The sequence below is a fragment of the Heterodontus francisci genome, chromosome 5 (genome assembly GCF_036365525.1).
Source record: "Heterodontus francisci isolate sHetFra1 chromosome 5, sHetFra1.hap1, whole genome shotgun sequence".
In the NCBI taxonomy this organism is placed as follows: Eukaryota; Metazoa; Chordata; class Chondrichthyes; order Heterodontiformes; family Heterodontidae; genus Heterodontus; species Heterodontus francisci.
In genome coordinates, this window is record NC_090375.1 from 15669369 (window position 1) to 15685485 (window position 16117).

Sequence of the window (16117 nt, forward strand, 5' to 3'; positions counted from 1 at the left end):
TAATTTGTTGATTGAAAAACACCTGGTTTGGTTAGCCTCATTTGGGGGTTAATAGATGGTACAATTTGGCTGGGTCTTACTTTAACTTGGAAAGTTTAAAATTATATGTTAAGCGGTCTGTGGAGGGTCGGGACTGAATAAACAATGCGTTTCTCCCACCACAATCGGAAACATATATTTTAATTGGGGGCTTTGTCTTGAGCATGGTTTGATTAGAGACAGTTAGCATGGCTTTGTGAGGGGCAGGTCATGCCTCACAAGCCTTATTGAATTCTTTGAAGATGTGACAATGATGAAGGAAGAGCAGTGGATGTGGTGTATATGGATTTTAGCAAGGCGTTTGATAAGGTTCCCCATGGTAGGCTCATTCAGAAAGTAAGGAGGCATGGGATTCAGGGAAAGTTGGCTGCCTGGATACAAAATTGGCTGGCCCATAGAAGTCAGAGGGTGGTAGTAGATGGAAAGTATTCAGCATGGAGCTCGGTGACCAGTGGTGTTCCACAAGGATCTGTTCTGGGACCTCTGCTCTTTGTGATTTTTATAAATGACTTGGATGAGGAAGTGGAAGGCTGGGTTAGCAAGTTTGCCGATGACACGAAGGTTGCTGGAGTTGTGGATAGTGTGGAAGGCTGTTGTAGGTTGCAACGGGACATTGACAAGATGCAGAACTGGGCTGAGAAGTGCCAGATGGAGTTCAACCTGGAAAAGTGTGAAGTGATTCATTTTGGAAGGTCGAATTTGAATGCGGAATACAGGCTTAAAGACAGGATTCTTGGTAGTGTGCAGGAACAGAGGGATCTTGGGGTCCATGTCCATAGATCGCTCAAAGTTGCCACCCAAGTTGATAGGGTTGTTAAGGCATATGGTGTGTTGGCTTTCATTAACAGGGGGATTGAGTTTAAGAGCCGCGAGGTTATGCTGCAGCTCTATAAGGCCCTGGTTCGACCACACTTGGAATATTGTGTTCAGTTCTGGTCGCCTCATTATAGGAAGGATGTGGAAGCTTTAGAGGGTGCAGAGGAGATTTACCAGGATGCTGCCTGGACTGGAGGGCATGTCCTACGAAGAAAGATTGAGGGAGCTAGGACTTTTCTCATTGGAGCGAAGAAGGATGAGAGGTGACTTGGTAGAGGGGTACAAGATGATGAGAGGCATAGATAGAGTGGATAGCCAGAGACTTTTTCCCAGGGTGGAAAGGGCTATCACCAGGGGGCATAATTTTAAGGTGATTGGAGGAAGGTTTCGGGGAGATGTCAGAGGTAGATTCTTTACACAGAGTGGTGGGTGCACGGAATGCGCTGCCAGCGGTGGTAGTAGAAGCAGATACATTAGGGGCATTTAAGCGACTCTTGGATAGGTACATGGATGATAGTAGAATGAAGGGTAGGTAGTTAGTTTGATCTTAGAGTAGGTTAATAGGTTTGGCACAACATCGTGGGCCGAAGGGCCTGTACTGTTCTATGTTCTATGTAACAGCGTAGAGAGAATACATCCAAGGCAATGAACAGGAGGAACCCCAATGATTTTATGGTTTAACTGTTTGGATCTCTAACTGAACACCAAGTAGACAGCACCTGAGGCCCAGTTTGTCTTAGCTCTAGGCAATCTTTTTTGAGCTCCTTTAAGCTCAGAAATAGAGAAGATATTAAATGGAGAAAAGGCAGATCTGTAATGCATTAAATTAAACCACGAGCAATGGATGTAGATCCTAACAGAAAAAGGCAAATTAAGGATAGACATCAGTTAAGTTCTTCAGACTAGAGAATGTACAGAATGCCCTTCTGTGCAGGGTAGTGGGCCTTGTCAGTTTGAGCTACAGGCAAGCCAGTGACGTGTCCCAGAGGTGAAAGAAATATGCTGCAATACATTATATCAGACACATCGTCAGGTAAATGCAAACCGTCAGGTAAATGCAAAACATAAGCTGATTTAAAACCCCAAGAAAAGAACCAATGAGAATTAGCATATAATAAAAACAGAAATTCACGAAGTTAATCCAACAGATACAGAATCACTTGTGCATATCAGTACTTAGCAAAAAGCTGGAAATATTTGAGAAATGCTTCATTACCTTTAGCAGTGCATCTTTTTCATTGCTGATTGACTCTCTTGTATCCCCTTCTGGACTTTTATTAAAGTCTCTAAAATTAAATTTCCACAACAACGATAGATCTTTCAACAGCAGAGGGACCTTCAACGGATTTTTGAACGCTACTTCTACTGTGACTGGTTCTACACACAACAAAAACAAAAGCACACCAAGAGTGACAAGAAAGCACAACATGACTGGCAGATTACCACATAAAACCACTTGTGTAAGCTTGTAAAAAGATACAATGTATAGTAGAAACCATTAAATTCCATTGGAGCATAAAAAGTAGAGATTTTTTAAAAAACTTTTCCATTACTGGTATTTTGGAATCAGTACCAAGAAAATTACTAAGCTAGCAATAGAGAACTGGAAGGCTTTAGCCCAGAGAGTCTACAGTGCAAAGATTGGATATGGCCCCCTCTTTAAGAAGTTTCACTAAGCACTGCTCAATTTCCAGTCACCCTGCTGCTTCAATAAAAAATTTAGTCTGTTTTTCATTTGTTACAGGCATCTTAAAAGTTAGTTATTTGGGAGGGAAAAATACTTGGTTGGTTGGCATCGTTCCACCTAAGAAAGATGATGGACACATAGCAAACAATCCATTTCAGTGGGGTGTCTTCTCTTGGTGCACCTTTGCTGATGGCTGTGAAGGCCAATCCTTGAGAGGCAGGTGCTGCCACAAGTGCCACACATGAAGCTGCCAAGTGACGCGGAGTTGTTGCTGATGTTGGCACCTGTTGCCAAACTGCTGTAGCAACTGGTCATCATGGTAGTCACCCCAGTCCACAAGATGTGCCGCCATTTCCCTCTTTCGCCAGCTAGTGACTCCCAAGTGCGATAGTCGACATTTAGGGCCTTCATGTCACACTTACAAGCATCCTTGAAACGGAGCCGTCGGCGCCCCACTGGTCGCCTGGCCCCGGTTACTTCACCATACAGAAGGTCCTTGGGTATGCGACCAGCTTCCATCCTGCGGATGTGTCCAATCCACCGAAACCGCCTCTGTTTGATTAGTGCCAACACACTTGGCAGCTCTGCCTTCGAGAGGACTGCTGCATTTGTGATTTTGTCCTGCCAGGATATACCCGTAATGCCCCACAGACAGCAAAGATGGAAATAATTGAGCTTCTTTTCCTGGTAGCTCTAAGTCGCCCATGTGTCACAGCTATACAGCAAGGTGCTGGGAACACAGGCCTTGTAAACCATCAGCTTGGTGTTATCCCATACACGTTTCACAAGTTGGCCAAAGGTGGTAGCTGCTTTTCATGTGTGTGTATCGAGTTCCGCATCAAGGGACAGATTGTCCGTCACAGTGGACCCAAAGTAGCAGAATTTGCTAACCACTTCCACTGGGGTGTTATTTAGAGTGATCAGGGGAGGAAATACTTATAATAGCAAACAGAAACAGCAATATGACTAAACTACTAGTGAAAGGCTGCTCAAGTGCAGTTGGTTTGACTTAATTACAAATATTTTTGGAAAGGATGTGTGTGGTTACACATAAAAATAAGACGAAAGCTTATGGGTTTTTGAGAGCAGCCCTTAAGCAATTCGCCGTTTTGATTTGCAGCCCTTGGTCAAAAGTGTTCTGCAGTTAAAAGCGTACTCCCATGAAGGATCAATACTGACAGCTGCAATTACTGGGGTTAGACTTGAGTTTTTAATCCCCACAAAATTCCATTCGACAACGTTAGGCTGCACTTCTAAGAGGTTTCAAGAAGTGGTCACAACTACAGGGGATGGAGAATGCGCTCCTGCGTTTTTAACAAGAAAATACAAGATAATGACAAAAAAAAGGACATAGTGCCTTTTATGACATCAGGCACTCCAAAGCACTTTACAACCAATCAAGTACTTTTGAAGTGCAATCATTGTTGCAATGTAAAAAATGTAGCAGCCAATTTTCACACAGCAGCAATGAAATAAATGACCAAATAATCCATTTCTGGTCATGAAGTTTGAGGGGTAAATACTGGCCAGGATCCCAGGGGAGTAGTCCCCGGCTCATCTTCGAATATTGCTGTGGGACCTTTTTCATCCACCTGAGATGACAGACAGGGCCTTAAGTTCATCGGAAAAGTTGGGGGTTCAGGATTTTGTACAATAACTTTTAACAAGAGATCCACTAGCTGTGAAATTTTAAATCTTGCATTAATTGGTCAATAATTTACATTCAGTGCATTTAATGTATAGGAGAATTTATCCCAACTGATTTACCTTCTACTACAGCCACAGGAAAGCGCAAGTTGTCAGTCTGGCTGTTTAGACAGTACTGAGTCGGCTGAAAGTTCAGTGGTACTGCTCCTTTATTCACCACAGCTACTACCTGCTCCTCAAGCTCTTTCCATTGCTGTGAAGCTTCACGCTCATATTCCTGGTCTAAACTGACATGGGTGGCCGCTTGCTTTTCTCCTAACAGGAAAAAGGAAGTGTATTTAACAAATATATAATTAACAGGGCTCCTTTATGGTGTTGACCCTTGTAAATCCACTTACAAATAAATGACAAACTAGAAGGGTGAAATCTCCTTGAAACACACCTACTTATTTGCCAACAGATGTCTTCTATTTGAAATCTAAATATAGGTGCCATGACTTCAATTTTCTCCAATATAGCATCACCCAGCCAAATTAGAGAGTGCATTTGTAATTGGCCAACAAAAAACCTTTTCCCCCCCAGACACTTCAAAATTTCTTATACCACTTTCACTGAGAAAACAGCAAGCAAGAGAGACTTGAAGGATTTACAGGTGGGTTTAGCCATCAAGTTGCAGCAAGTCATTTTTACTATTGACCAAACAAGCTGATTAAAGGTCTAAATTTTGCAAGTCAATATTTCCGCTGAAATCCATTTACAAGGACTCGCTTCACATTTCCTAATGAATTTTTTTTTTTTAAGAACATCTTCGGTGGATCTGGATTTCGCAACAAACAATGCAGGTTACCAAAAAGGCCTTACTACAGATATTTTCTCAAAAATAGATAACAGGAAGAGTTACCCCAAAGAAATGCATAAGACAGTCCAATGCAGGTGAAGTGAAATTATTCAGTGTGCACAAATGGTCAATCAAGTACGTAATATTTTAACACCAGCCCCTCTCCTGCTGTACCGAGTTCTGTGACTTATTAGGAATTAGCAACGAAAATACAAGATGCGATTTCAGGAGAAATATGCAGAAGACAGTACTGATGCTTTTGTAATCTAAGAATCTGGATTTCATGTCAATTAACAGTCGTGGTAATGTTGGGCACAATACAAATCAGGAAATTAGAGGTGCATGGAACATGGGTAATACAGTAATAATGGGTGATTTCAATTTACGTAAAGACTGGGTAAACCTAATCAGCGCTAATGCTGTGGAGAATGAATTCCTGGAGTGTGTACAAGATGGGTTTCTGGAGCAGTATGTTGAAGAACCAACTAATGATCGGGCTATTTTCGGTTTAGTACTAGGTCACAAAAAGGGTTAATTAATAACCTTGCTGTAAAGGAGTCTTTGGGAAATTGTGACCATAATATGATAGAATTTTACATTAAGTTTGAAAGTGATATAGTTCATTCTGAAACTAGGGTCTTAAATCTGAACAAAGGAAACTATGAAGTTATGAGGGGCAAGTTGGCTATGGTGGAATGAGAAAATACAAAGATTTGACAGTCGGCGTGCAATGGCTAGTAGTTAAAAGTAGTACTGCATGGTCTGCAACAAATATACATTCCTCAGACACAAAACCTCAACAAGAAAGAAGAATCAACTGTGGCTAACAAAAGTTAAAGATTGCATTAGAACAAAGGAAATGACTTATAAGGTTTCCAGAAAAAGTGGTAAGCCCAAGGATTGGGAGCAATTTAGAATCCAGCAAAGGATGACCAAGAAGCAGATAAAGAATGGGAAAAGAGACTATGAATGCAAGCTAGCGAGAAACATGAAGTCAGATTGTAAAAGCTTCTTTAGGTATGTGAAAAAGAAAAGATTAGCAAGGACAAATGTAATGTGGGTCCAAACACAGGTGGAGACAGCAGAATTTATAATGGAGAATAGGGAAATGGCAAAGAAGCCAAACAATTCCTCTGTGAAGACAGGTACAAATTAAGATACAGAAAATCTCCCAGAAATACTAGGGAGCCAAGGGACTTGTGAAACTGAGTAACTGAATACAATTAGTATTAATAAAGATAAAGTACTCAAAAAGTTAACTGGATTGAAGATTTATAAATGCCCTGGACCAGAATACTGAGGGAGGCAAGGAAAGAAATTGCTGGGGCCTTGACAGAAGTCTTTGTATCCTCATTGGCTACAGGTGAGGTCCCCGAGGACTGGAGAATAGCCAATGTTGTTCCTTTGTTCAAGAAGGGTAGCAAGGATAATCCAGGAAATTATAGGCCGGTGAGCCTTACGTCAGTGGTAGGGAAATTATTAGCGAGGATTCTTCGGGACAGGATTTACTCCCATTTGGAAACAAAAAAACATTAGCGAGAGCAGCATGGTTTTGTGAAGGGGAGCTCTTGTCTCACTAATTTGATTGAGTTTTTTGACGAAGTGACGAAGATGATTGATGAAGGAAGGACAGTGGACGTTGTCTATATGGACTTCAGTAAAGCCTTTGACAAGGTCCCTCATGGCAGACTGGTACAAAAGGTGAAGTCACACGGGATCAGAGGTGAGCTGGCAAGATGGATACAGAACTGGCTCAGTCATAGAAGACAGAGGGTAGCAGTGGAAGGGTGCTTTTCTGAATGGAGGGATGTGACTAGTGGTGTTCCGCAGGGATCAGTGCTGGGATCTTTGCTGTTTGTAGTATATATAAATGATTTGGAGGAAAATGTAGCTGGTCTGATTAGTAAGTTTGCGGACGACACAGAGGTTGGCGGAGTTGCGGATAGTGATGAGGATTGTCAGAGGATACAGCAGGATATAGAACGGTTGGAGACTTGGGCAGAGAAATGGCAGATGGAGTTTAATCCGGACAAATGTGAGGTAATGCATTTTGGAAGGTCTAATGCAGGTGGGAAGTATACAGTAAATGGCAGAACCCTTAGGAGTATAGACAGGCAAACTGATCTGGGCGTACAGGTTCACAGGTCACTGAAAGTGGCAACGCAGGTGGATAAGGTAGTCAAGAAGGCATACGGCATGTTTGCCTTCATCTGTAGGGGTATACAGTATAAAAATTGGCAAGTCATGCTGCAGCTGTACAGAACTTTAGTTAGGCCACACTTAGAATAGTGTGCGCAATTCTGGTCACCACACTACCAGAAGGACGTGGAGGCTTTGGAGAGGGTACAGAAGAGGTTTACCAGGATTGTTTTCACTGGAACGACGGAGGTGGAGGGGCGACATGATAGAGGTTTAGAGTTATGAGCAGCATGGACTGAGTGGATAGTCAGAAGCTTTTTCCCAGGGTGGAAGAGTCAGTTACTAGGGGACATAGGTTTAAGGTGCGAAGGGCAAAGTTTAGAGGGGATGTGCGAGGCAAGTTCTTTACACAGAGGGTGGTGAGTGCCTGGAACTTGCTGCCAGGGGAGGTGCTGGAAGCAGGTACGATAGGGACGTTTAAGAGGCATCTTGACAAATACATGAATAGGATGGGGATAGAGGGATACGGTCCCCGGAAGTGCAGAAGGTTTTAGTTTAGGCAGGCATCAAGATCGGTGCAGGCTTGGAGGGCCGAATGGCCTGTTCCTGTGCTGTACTGTTCTTTTGTTCAGATGAGCTGTGTGAAGGAGGTGGCTATAGAGATAGTGGGCGCATTGATTGTTATTCTTCAAAATTCTAGATTCTGCAAAGGTTCCTGCAGACTGGAAAGTTGCAAATGTAACCCCACTATTTAAAAAAGGAGGGAGAAAATACGGAACTACAGATCTGTTAGTTTATCAGTAGTAGGGAAAATGTTAGAATCTATTATAAAGGATGTGATAATTAGACACTTAGAAAATAACGATATGATTGGGCAGAGTCAACATGGATTTATGAAAGGGAAATCAGTTTAACAAACATGTTGGAATTTTTTTTTGAGGATGTTTCTTATAGCATAGGTAAAGGAGAACCAGTGGATGTGGTGTATTTGGATTTTCAGGAAGCTTTTGAGAAGGTCTCACACAGGAGGTTAGTAAACAAAACAAATACACGATGTGATTTCGGGAGAAATATGCAGAAGACAGTACGGATGCTTCTGTAATCTAAGAATCTGGATTTCATGTCAACTAACAGCAGTGGGATTGGGGGTAATATACCGGTATGGATTGAGAATTGGTTCACAGATGGAAAACAGACAGTCGGAATAAATGGTCATTCTCAGGATGGCAAGGTTTTACTAGTGGAGGATCAGTGATGGGGCCACAGCTGTTCACAATCTATATAAATGATTTGGATGTGGGGACCAAATGTAGTATTTCCAAATTTGCTGATGACACAAAACTAGGTGGGAATGTAAGTTGTAAGAAAGATGCAAAGACTTCAAGGGGACGTGGCAGACAGAACAAATGTGAATAAGTGTGAAGTTACCACTTCGGTAGAAAAAAATAGAAAGACCATATTTCTTAAATGGAGGGGGGCTGGGAAGTATAGATGTCCAAAGGGACCTGGGTGTCCTTATTCATGAGTCACAAAGGTAGAATGCAGGTACAGCAAGCAATTAGGAAGGCAAATGGTATGTTGGCCTTCATCGCAAGGGGAATTGAGTACAGCAGTAAAAATGTCTTGCTGCACCTGTATAAAGCCTTGGTGAGAACTCACCTGGAGTATTGTGTACAGTTTTGGTCTCTTGATCGAAGAAAGGATATACTTGCCAGATAGGGAGCGCAACAGAGGTTTACCAGACTAATCCCTGGGATAGCAGGACTGTTACGAGGAGAGATTGAGGAAGAGGTGCCAGTATTTTCTAGAGTTTCAAGAATGAGAGGTGATCTCATTGAAACTTACAAAATTCTTACAGGACATGACAGGGTAGATGTAGGTAGGTTGTTTCCCCTGGCTGGTGAGTGTAGAACCAGGGGACATAGTCTCAGAATCAGGGGTAGGCTATTTAAGAATAAAATGAGGAGGAATTAGTTCACTCAGAGGGTGGTGAATCTTTGGAATTCTCTACCCCAGAGGGCTGTGGAAGCTCAATCATTCAGTACGTTAAATACAGAAGTTGATAGATTTCTGGATACTAATGACATCAAGGGAAATGGGGATAGCACAGGAAAGTGGTGTCGAGGTAGATGATCAGCCATGATCTAACTGAATGGATGAGCAGGCTTGAGGAGCTGAATGGTCTACTTCTGCTCCTATGTTCCAAAAGAAAAATGACAAACCCAGCCACACAGTTGACTGCCAGCCCGAGCTTCAACAACAAAACATAAGGCTCAGCTCTCCATGTAAATGAGGGTTAAATTTCAAACTTCCATTACCAAAATGGCTCTGTTATGGCACTAGTAATCTAGAGGCATGAGCTATGAATAGAGAATTGGAGTTCAAATCCGATCATGGTAATTGTAAATTTGAACTGAGTGTTCTTTAAAAGCATAATAAAAAGCTGGTTATCACAAAGTTTTTTTTATTCTTTCATGGGATGCTGGCATCGATGGCAAGGCCAGCATTTGTTGCCCATCCCAAATTTCCCTCGACAACTGAATGGCATGCTTGGCCATTTCAGAGGGCAGTTAAGAGTCAAGCATATTGCTGTGGGTCTGGAGTCAATGCAGGCCAGAACGGGAAAGGACAGCAGATTTCCTTCCCGAAAGGAGGAGTGAACCAGATAGGTTTTTACAACAACTGATGATAGTCTCAGTAATGGTGCAGTGAAGCTATCTTTTGTTCTGAGTGCTTCCTTTTTTTGTTCAAGTTTGAGAGTTTGTGTTTTAAAACTGAAAAGGAATCCATGGATGTTTTTTTTTTTAAACAAGGGTCACTGAGAGGCTTAAATTGTAAAGAGTTACTGGAAGGTACCTGTATTCAAATGATTACCCAGCAGGGGTTGTTTTGGACTCGGTGAGATGTTTACAAAGAGGTGACAAGTCTAGATTTATAAAGGTCAAGAGGCTAGACTTCTGGAATGTTTCTGGTTTCACTTTGCATTGTTACAAAAAGCAGTTGGAGATGAACAGTGATTTGAAAAAGAATTAAAGAGTCACCTTGTCAAGAAGAACAAACCACCCCAACTCAGTCTGTTCCAGCTCTTTGAAAAACAAACTGCCAATTTTCCATTTCGCGAGAAGCTGAGAAGTGTAAGAAGCAGACTAAACTGTTGCCACATTTCTCCTTAAGGTCGGTGTCTGAAATCTGTGTTTCTGCATTTCCTGGAAGCCTACTCAAACTGATCTTCAACATCGCCTGAAAAAAACCGTTCTGGGAGATCCCTGTGACTGCTGTCTATACGCATTTGGGACGTCAAATCAAAACAAAGGACATCCTTCCATCTCTTGTTGTTTCAAGAATTAGCAAGTATTTATCCAACGTGCTTTTTTGTCTGAAAAATCACTATTTTCTGGTTAGCCAGAGTGCGTGAGCGAGTGAGTTTTCTTCATTCATTCATGGGATGTGGGCGTCGTTGGCTCGGCCAGCAATTATTGTCCATCCCTATTTGCCCTCGAGAAGGTGATGGCGAGCTGCCTTCTTGAACCACTGCAGTTCATGTGGGGTAGGTACACCCACAGTGCTGTGAGGAAGGGAGTTCCAGGATTTTGACCCAGCGAGTGAAGGAACGGCGATATAGTTCCAAGCCAGGATAGTGTGGGACTTGGAGGGGAACTTGCAGGTGGTGTTCCCCTGCATTTGCTGCTGTTTTTATAATAAACTGATAATTTTGTTGTTTATCAAAAACCTGGTTGGTGTGTTTTATACTGGGATAAAAATAGAGTCTATGATTGACTATCAATAAGTGGGAAAAAAAGTTAAATATATGTTGTGACCTGTGGAGAAGTGGAACTCGAATAAACTGTGCACTCCTCCCACCTCGGTCGCAACAGTTTCAATTCCAGATTTTTAATTAACTGAATTTAAATTTCACCAGCTGTCACGGTCGGATTTGAACCAGTGCCCCCAGGGTATTGCCTGGGCCTCTGGATTACTAACTCAGTGACATTACCACTACTCCACCACCTCCCCCAGTGACCACACAAAAGTGACCATGAAGCTGTTGGATTGTTGTAAAAACCTATCTGGGTCATTAATGTTGTTTAGGGAAGGAAACCTGCTGTCCTTTATTTGGTCTGGCCGAAATATGACATCTATCCCACATCAGCCTGGCTGACTCAACTGCCCCGGAAGTGGCCTAGCAAGCCACTCAGTTATATATAATCAGGGCAAGATGGGTAATACCAGCCTTGCCCGCACCACTCACATCCCGAGAACGAATCAAAGAAAATTCCGCTTATAACTCTAATACAAATGTGTCTTCAAAAGGGCAAACTTTGGCATCAATTAAGCAACTAACCTTCGGAAGGTCGTCTGTCATGTCCAAAAAATACTCGAGTCACTGAGCTGTTAATACAGGGTAGAGGAAGCTGGGGTAAAGGCCCATCAGGTGAGAATTGATTTACACTCTGAAGCAGGAAGGGAAAAAATGTATTAAAGTTTGATGAAAATCATTAAAAATTTTTGAAATTACTGAAACTATAATAACATTCAGCTATTTTTCACTTCCCTTTCTTCACCTATACGCTGGTTCAATTTTTATACTTTTCATTCTTCTCGCGACTCAATTTACAACAGTGACTATCCTTCAAGTGTGCTTCACTGGCTGTGAAGTGCTTTGGGATGTTCTGAGGTTGTGAATTATGCTATACAAATATAAGTCTTTCTTTGATTTAACTGTGAAGCAGCTCAGCCTCAACTGGCTTATTGAAGCAACAGAAGAGAAGACTTAACAAATTCTGCATTATTTTTCTTAAACCAGTTAAAAGCCTTGGAGGCAGTGCAGCAAAGGTTCACCAGATCAATTCCTAGGATAAGAGGGTTATTCTATGATGAGAGGTTGAGTAGAGCGGGTCTATACTCGTTGGACTTTATAAGAATGAGAGGTGATCAAGATTCTGAGGGGGCTTGACAGGTAGATGCTGAGAGGTTGTTGCCTGGAGAGCCTAGACTTAGATAACTGACCCCTTAACCTGAGGCCAAGACTGAGATGAGGATTTTCCCCCCCCACGAGGATTGTGAATCTTTGGAATTCTCTACCCCAAAGGGCTATGGATGCTCAGCTGTTGAATATATTCAAGACCAATAGATTGATTTTTAGACTCTGAAAAAATCAAAGGTCACGGGGATCAGGCTGGAAGGTGGAATTGAGGTCAGGGAGCAGCCATGTTCTTAATGAATGGTGAGGCAGGCTCGAACGGCTGTATGGCCTATCCTCCAGCGCCAATTTCTTATATTCTTAGGAAACGAAGTTATTCACACGGCTACAAAAGACATGTTTCTCTGAAATTGAAGTGAAGGCATTTTTGGAACACAGATTATCTCTTTCATTTGGTCCAAAGCTTACCATAATTATCATGCAACTCAGAACCCGCTTTGTATGATCTTCTCAATTATATAAAGCTTATGCAGTAATGCCTACTAAATAATGATCTACAATGTGTATTGATATTTGATGTTCATGTAAAACTTTGACATAAGCAAGGCATTTCTACAAGTGAAATGACTTCCATTTCTGAACAAGTTAGGAAATTCCCCCACCTCAAATTAAATGAATGAAACCACTGAACTAGAGCATTGTCTTCAATGTCCACAAGAAAAATGCAGTCAACACCTTATAAAAAGAAAAAGAATGAACTGCATTTCTATAGCATCTTTCACAATCTCAGGGCATCCCAAAACACTTTACAGCTAATGAATTACTTTTGAAGTGTAGTCACAGTTGGAATGTAGCAAACACAGAACTGCAAACTTCCAAAAACAGCAAAAGGATAATTGTTTTCTTGTGACGTTGGTTGAGGGATAAATATTGGCCAGGACACCAGGGAGAATGCCCCTGTTCTTCTTCAAATAGTTTCATGGGATCTTTTATGCTCACCTGCAAGGACAGACCGGGCCTTGGTTTAACGACTCATCTGAAAAGACAGACCTCCAACAGTGCAGCACTCCCTCAGTAAGGCAGTGAATACAAATAATCCTTCATAATTACACAGCATACAATAAATACACTGAATAAGTCCAGATTACATCTTTCCTATCTACCAAACCAAATTAAGCAGAAAGCATCAAGACATAAGACCACCAATTTTGGTACAGCCCATAAAAAGTTCACATTTTAAAGGTAGATGTAGAAGATGAATATTAAGTTATACAGCTTAGGTCATTACAAGATGAAGATAACAAGAACTGATGGGTATAACTAACACTGAGGAAGAACACAACATAATACAAGGCAGCATCAGAAAAGTTGCAGATTCAGGCAGTTATGTGGCAAATGAACTTAACAGAAATATAATATAAGGTGATGCACTTTGGAAGAAAAATAAAACCACCTATACCTTAGAAAATAAGAAATTGAATGGGGAAGAGCAAAGGGGCCTAAGGATACAGGTGAATAAATCATTACAAGCAGCATTGCAGGTCAGCAATTCAGTTATTGGCTACCAACACAGGAAACAAAAAAGGAATCATGAAAATCACTATAATTTCCTGATCTCTCTTACCTTATAAACATATAGATACTCCCTAAGGAAAGCTTCCTGCTGAGCAGCTGTCTGCTTGCTGTCGTTGATCAGAATATGCCTGAAGGCCGAAACTGCATTGTTCAGCTGTCGCAGGGTAAAAGACTGGCGACCAATAATGAAGTTAATATGATCCTCTGCCAGACTCCATCCTTTGCCTTTGTAAACTTGCATGGCTTGACTATAACACCGCAAGGCATGTCTGCGCTGTAATAAAGCATATAATCAATTTACACAAGATTCCTGAATTTGAGAAAGCTAAGCAAGTTATAAGCTGAAGCTTTAATTAAGGCATGGAGGACCCAAGCGTAAATGTTAAAAGTTTTAAGTATATGGATGCTCTGCACCTTACTTCGATAGACTTTTAAAAATTGCATACACTTAATTCAAATATTGACCAGACGGCTAGTTATTTACAGGATTTCTCCTACGTTCTCCATTTCAATTCTCAACAAATGCAACAGACATGATGTTCAAGCAAGCCAAAGGAATTCCAAAAAAAGAAACTTTTATAGTTGGATGACAGATGAGTCACTTATGTGTGCACATTTATATCTCTAAAACTGGCCCCGTGTCCTAACTGAAGAATCTTAAGACTCACATTTTGTGGCCCAACTGCATAAGTGGAAAGTTGAAAATGCCATTATGATTGTGCCCATTAGTCAAGGACAGTGGAATGCATTTGTTCAGAATTTGGTTACACTTTCCGCTTCACTCCCTTCCCAAGTAAATCCAGTATTTACCCCTTGCCACAGTGAGTCAGAACTGCAAAGTTTAGCTTACCCACAACAGTCTTTAGTGGAGTTGACCATGCTCAAGGATAGCTGAATTTTCAATTCAGTAGTAAGTCTACTGACCTACTTGGATGATTCAATTCAAGGCAGCTTACAAGCTGGGGTTGTAAAAGTCAAATATTAATTTTGTGTTCAAGGTATAAACTTCCCATCACTGATAGCCGGTGCATGCAAAGAATTCCTTCCAAGATTGGCTGGTGGCTTGTAATATTTATTATTTTGTAACAGAGACATAGTTAAGTTCTGTAATTGAGTGAAATCTGTGTTTTCTCTTGCTTCGGTTCAGTTTTAATTCTTCATATCTTGATTTGTAGTGGTAGCCTGAGATGTATAGCCTTTGTTAATTGTTCATTACAATTTTTCGTGTTCACTATTTGCCCCACTTCCTGCTATTAGAGATCACTTTATACACAAGGTCACATAAGGAACCTGGGCATGCCCAGGGAAGTGGACTATGCATTTCCAGCACAAATATCTGGAGTGGGCTTGAATCCCAGCAGTTTTTTTTTTTGCGTATTCTAGCATTTTATCCCTTGTAGCTTGCTTCAGTGTTTGGATAATTTATTGTGCTCCCCATTTTAGTATCAACTACAAATTTACAAGCACTCTCTAGACCTGTATCCAAATCACTGATGGACAAAATAAACAGCACTCCCAGAACAGAGCCCTGTAGGGCACTGCTACCTGTACTCTAAAACTGCTCTTAACCCCCTACTGTTTCCTCTCTTCTATTCAGTTTGGAATCCAATTTGCAAACTTTCCTTTAATTGTATACTCCTTAACCCTTTCCAATAACCTTGTGTATAGCTTTTCCCAAAGCTTTTGAAACTGTATGCATGCCACATCCATTATATTTATCCAATGTACCATGTCTGTCACCTCAAAAAATTCCATCAGTTTAGTCAAACACAGCCTACATTACAGAATTTCTGTCGGCTACTTCCAATTATTCCATTTTCATCCTGATAGTTAGCAATTTTGCATTTAAAGATGGCAACATTTTCCCTACCACAGATGTTTAACTAGCTTGTTTCCCTTTATGGGAATGGGTATTATAATAGCCACTCTCCATTCACTGACAAATCACTCTCAACAGAACCCTGAAATATTAGTTTTAGATCCTCCAATATTTCTCCATTTCCCTCAGGATCGTCAGATATATGCCATCAAATGGTTCTACTTTAGCTTAACTAACCTCAAATGTTTTCTTTTTTTGAAATAGTTCTCATCTCAATTAACTGCTCCCCAACATCCTTCTCTCTTGCAAAGTACTTGTTAAAAATCCCCACCAAATACTTATCTTGTATATATCACTTAAATGCCAATAATTCCCTTTTCCAGCTCACTACCAGGATACAGCCTATTGTGGTCTCTGTTTATATTAAATCATTCAGAGGCATTATGATTGCTGAATCCCCCAATATCAACATCCTGGGGGTTACCATTGACCAGAAGCTGAACTGGAGTAGCCATATAAATACCGTGGCTACAAGAGCAGGTCAGAGGCTAGGAATCTTGCAGTGAGTAACTCACCTCCTGGCTCCCCAAAGCCTGTCCACCATCTACAAGGTGGAAGTCAAGAGTATGATGAAAT

The 16117-nt window shown here is 41.3% G+C and overlaps 1 protein-coding gene across 1 annotated transcript in view; it reads right to left on the bottom strand.

Annotated features, from left to right (window-relative positions):
• Positions 1-16117, bottom strand: part of trappc8 (trafficking protein particle complex subunit 8) — a 231467-nt gene that overhangs the window by 85787 nt on the left and 129563 nt on the right. The window contains exons 13-16 of the mRNA XM_068032627.1: positions 13712-13936; positions 11509-11617; positions 4310-4504; positions 2072-2232 (exon numbers count right to left, since the gene is read on the bottom strand). Coding sequence (XP_067888728.1) covers positions 2072-2232; positions 4310-4504; positions 11509-11617; positions 13712-13936 — 690 coding nt within the window. The remainder of the gene's footprint in view (positions 1-2071; positions 2233-4309; positions 4505-11508; positions 11618-13711; positions 13937-16117) is intronic.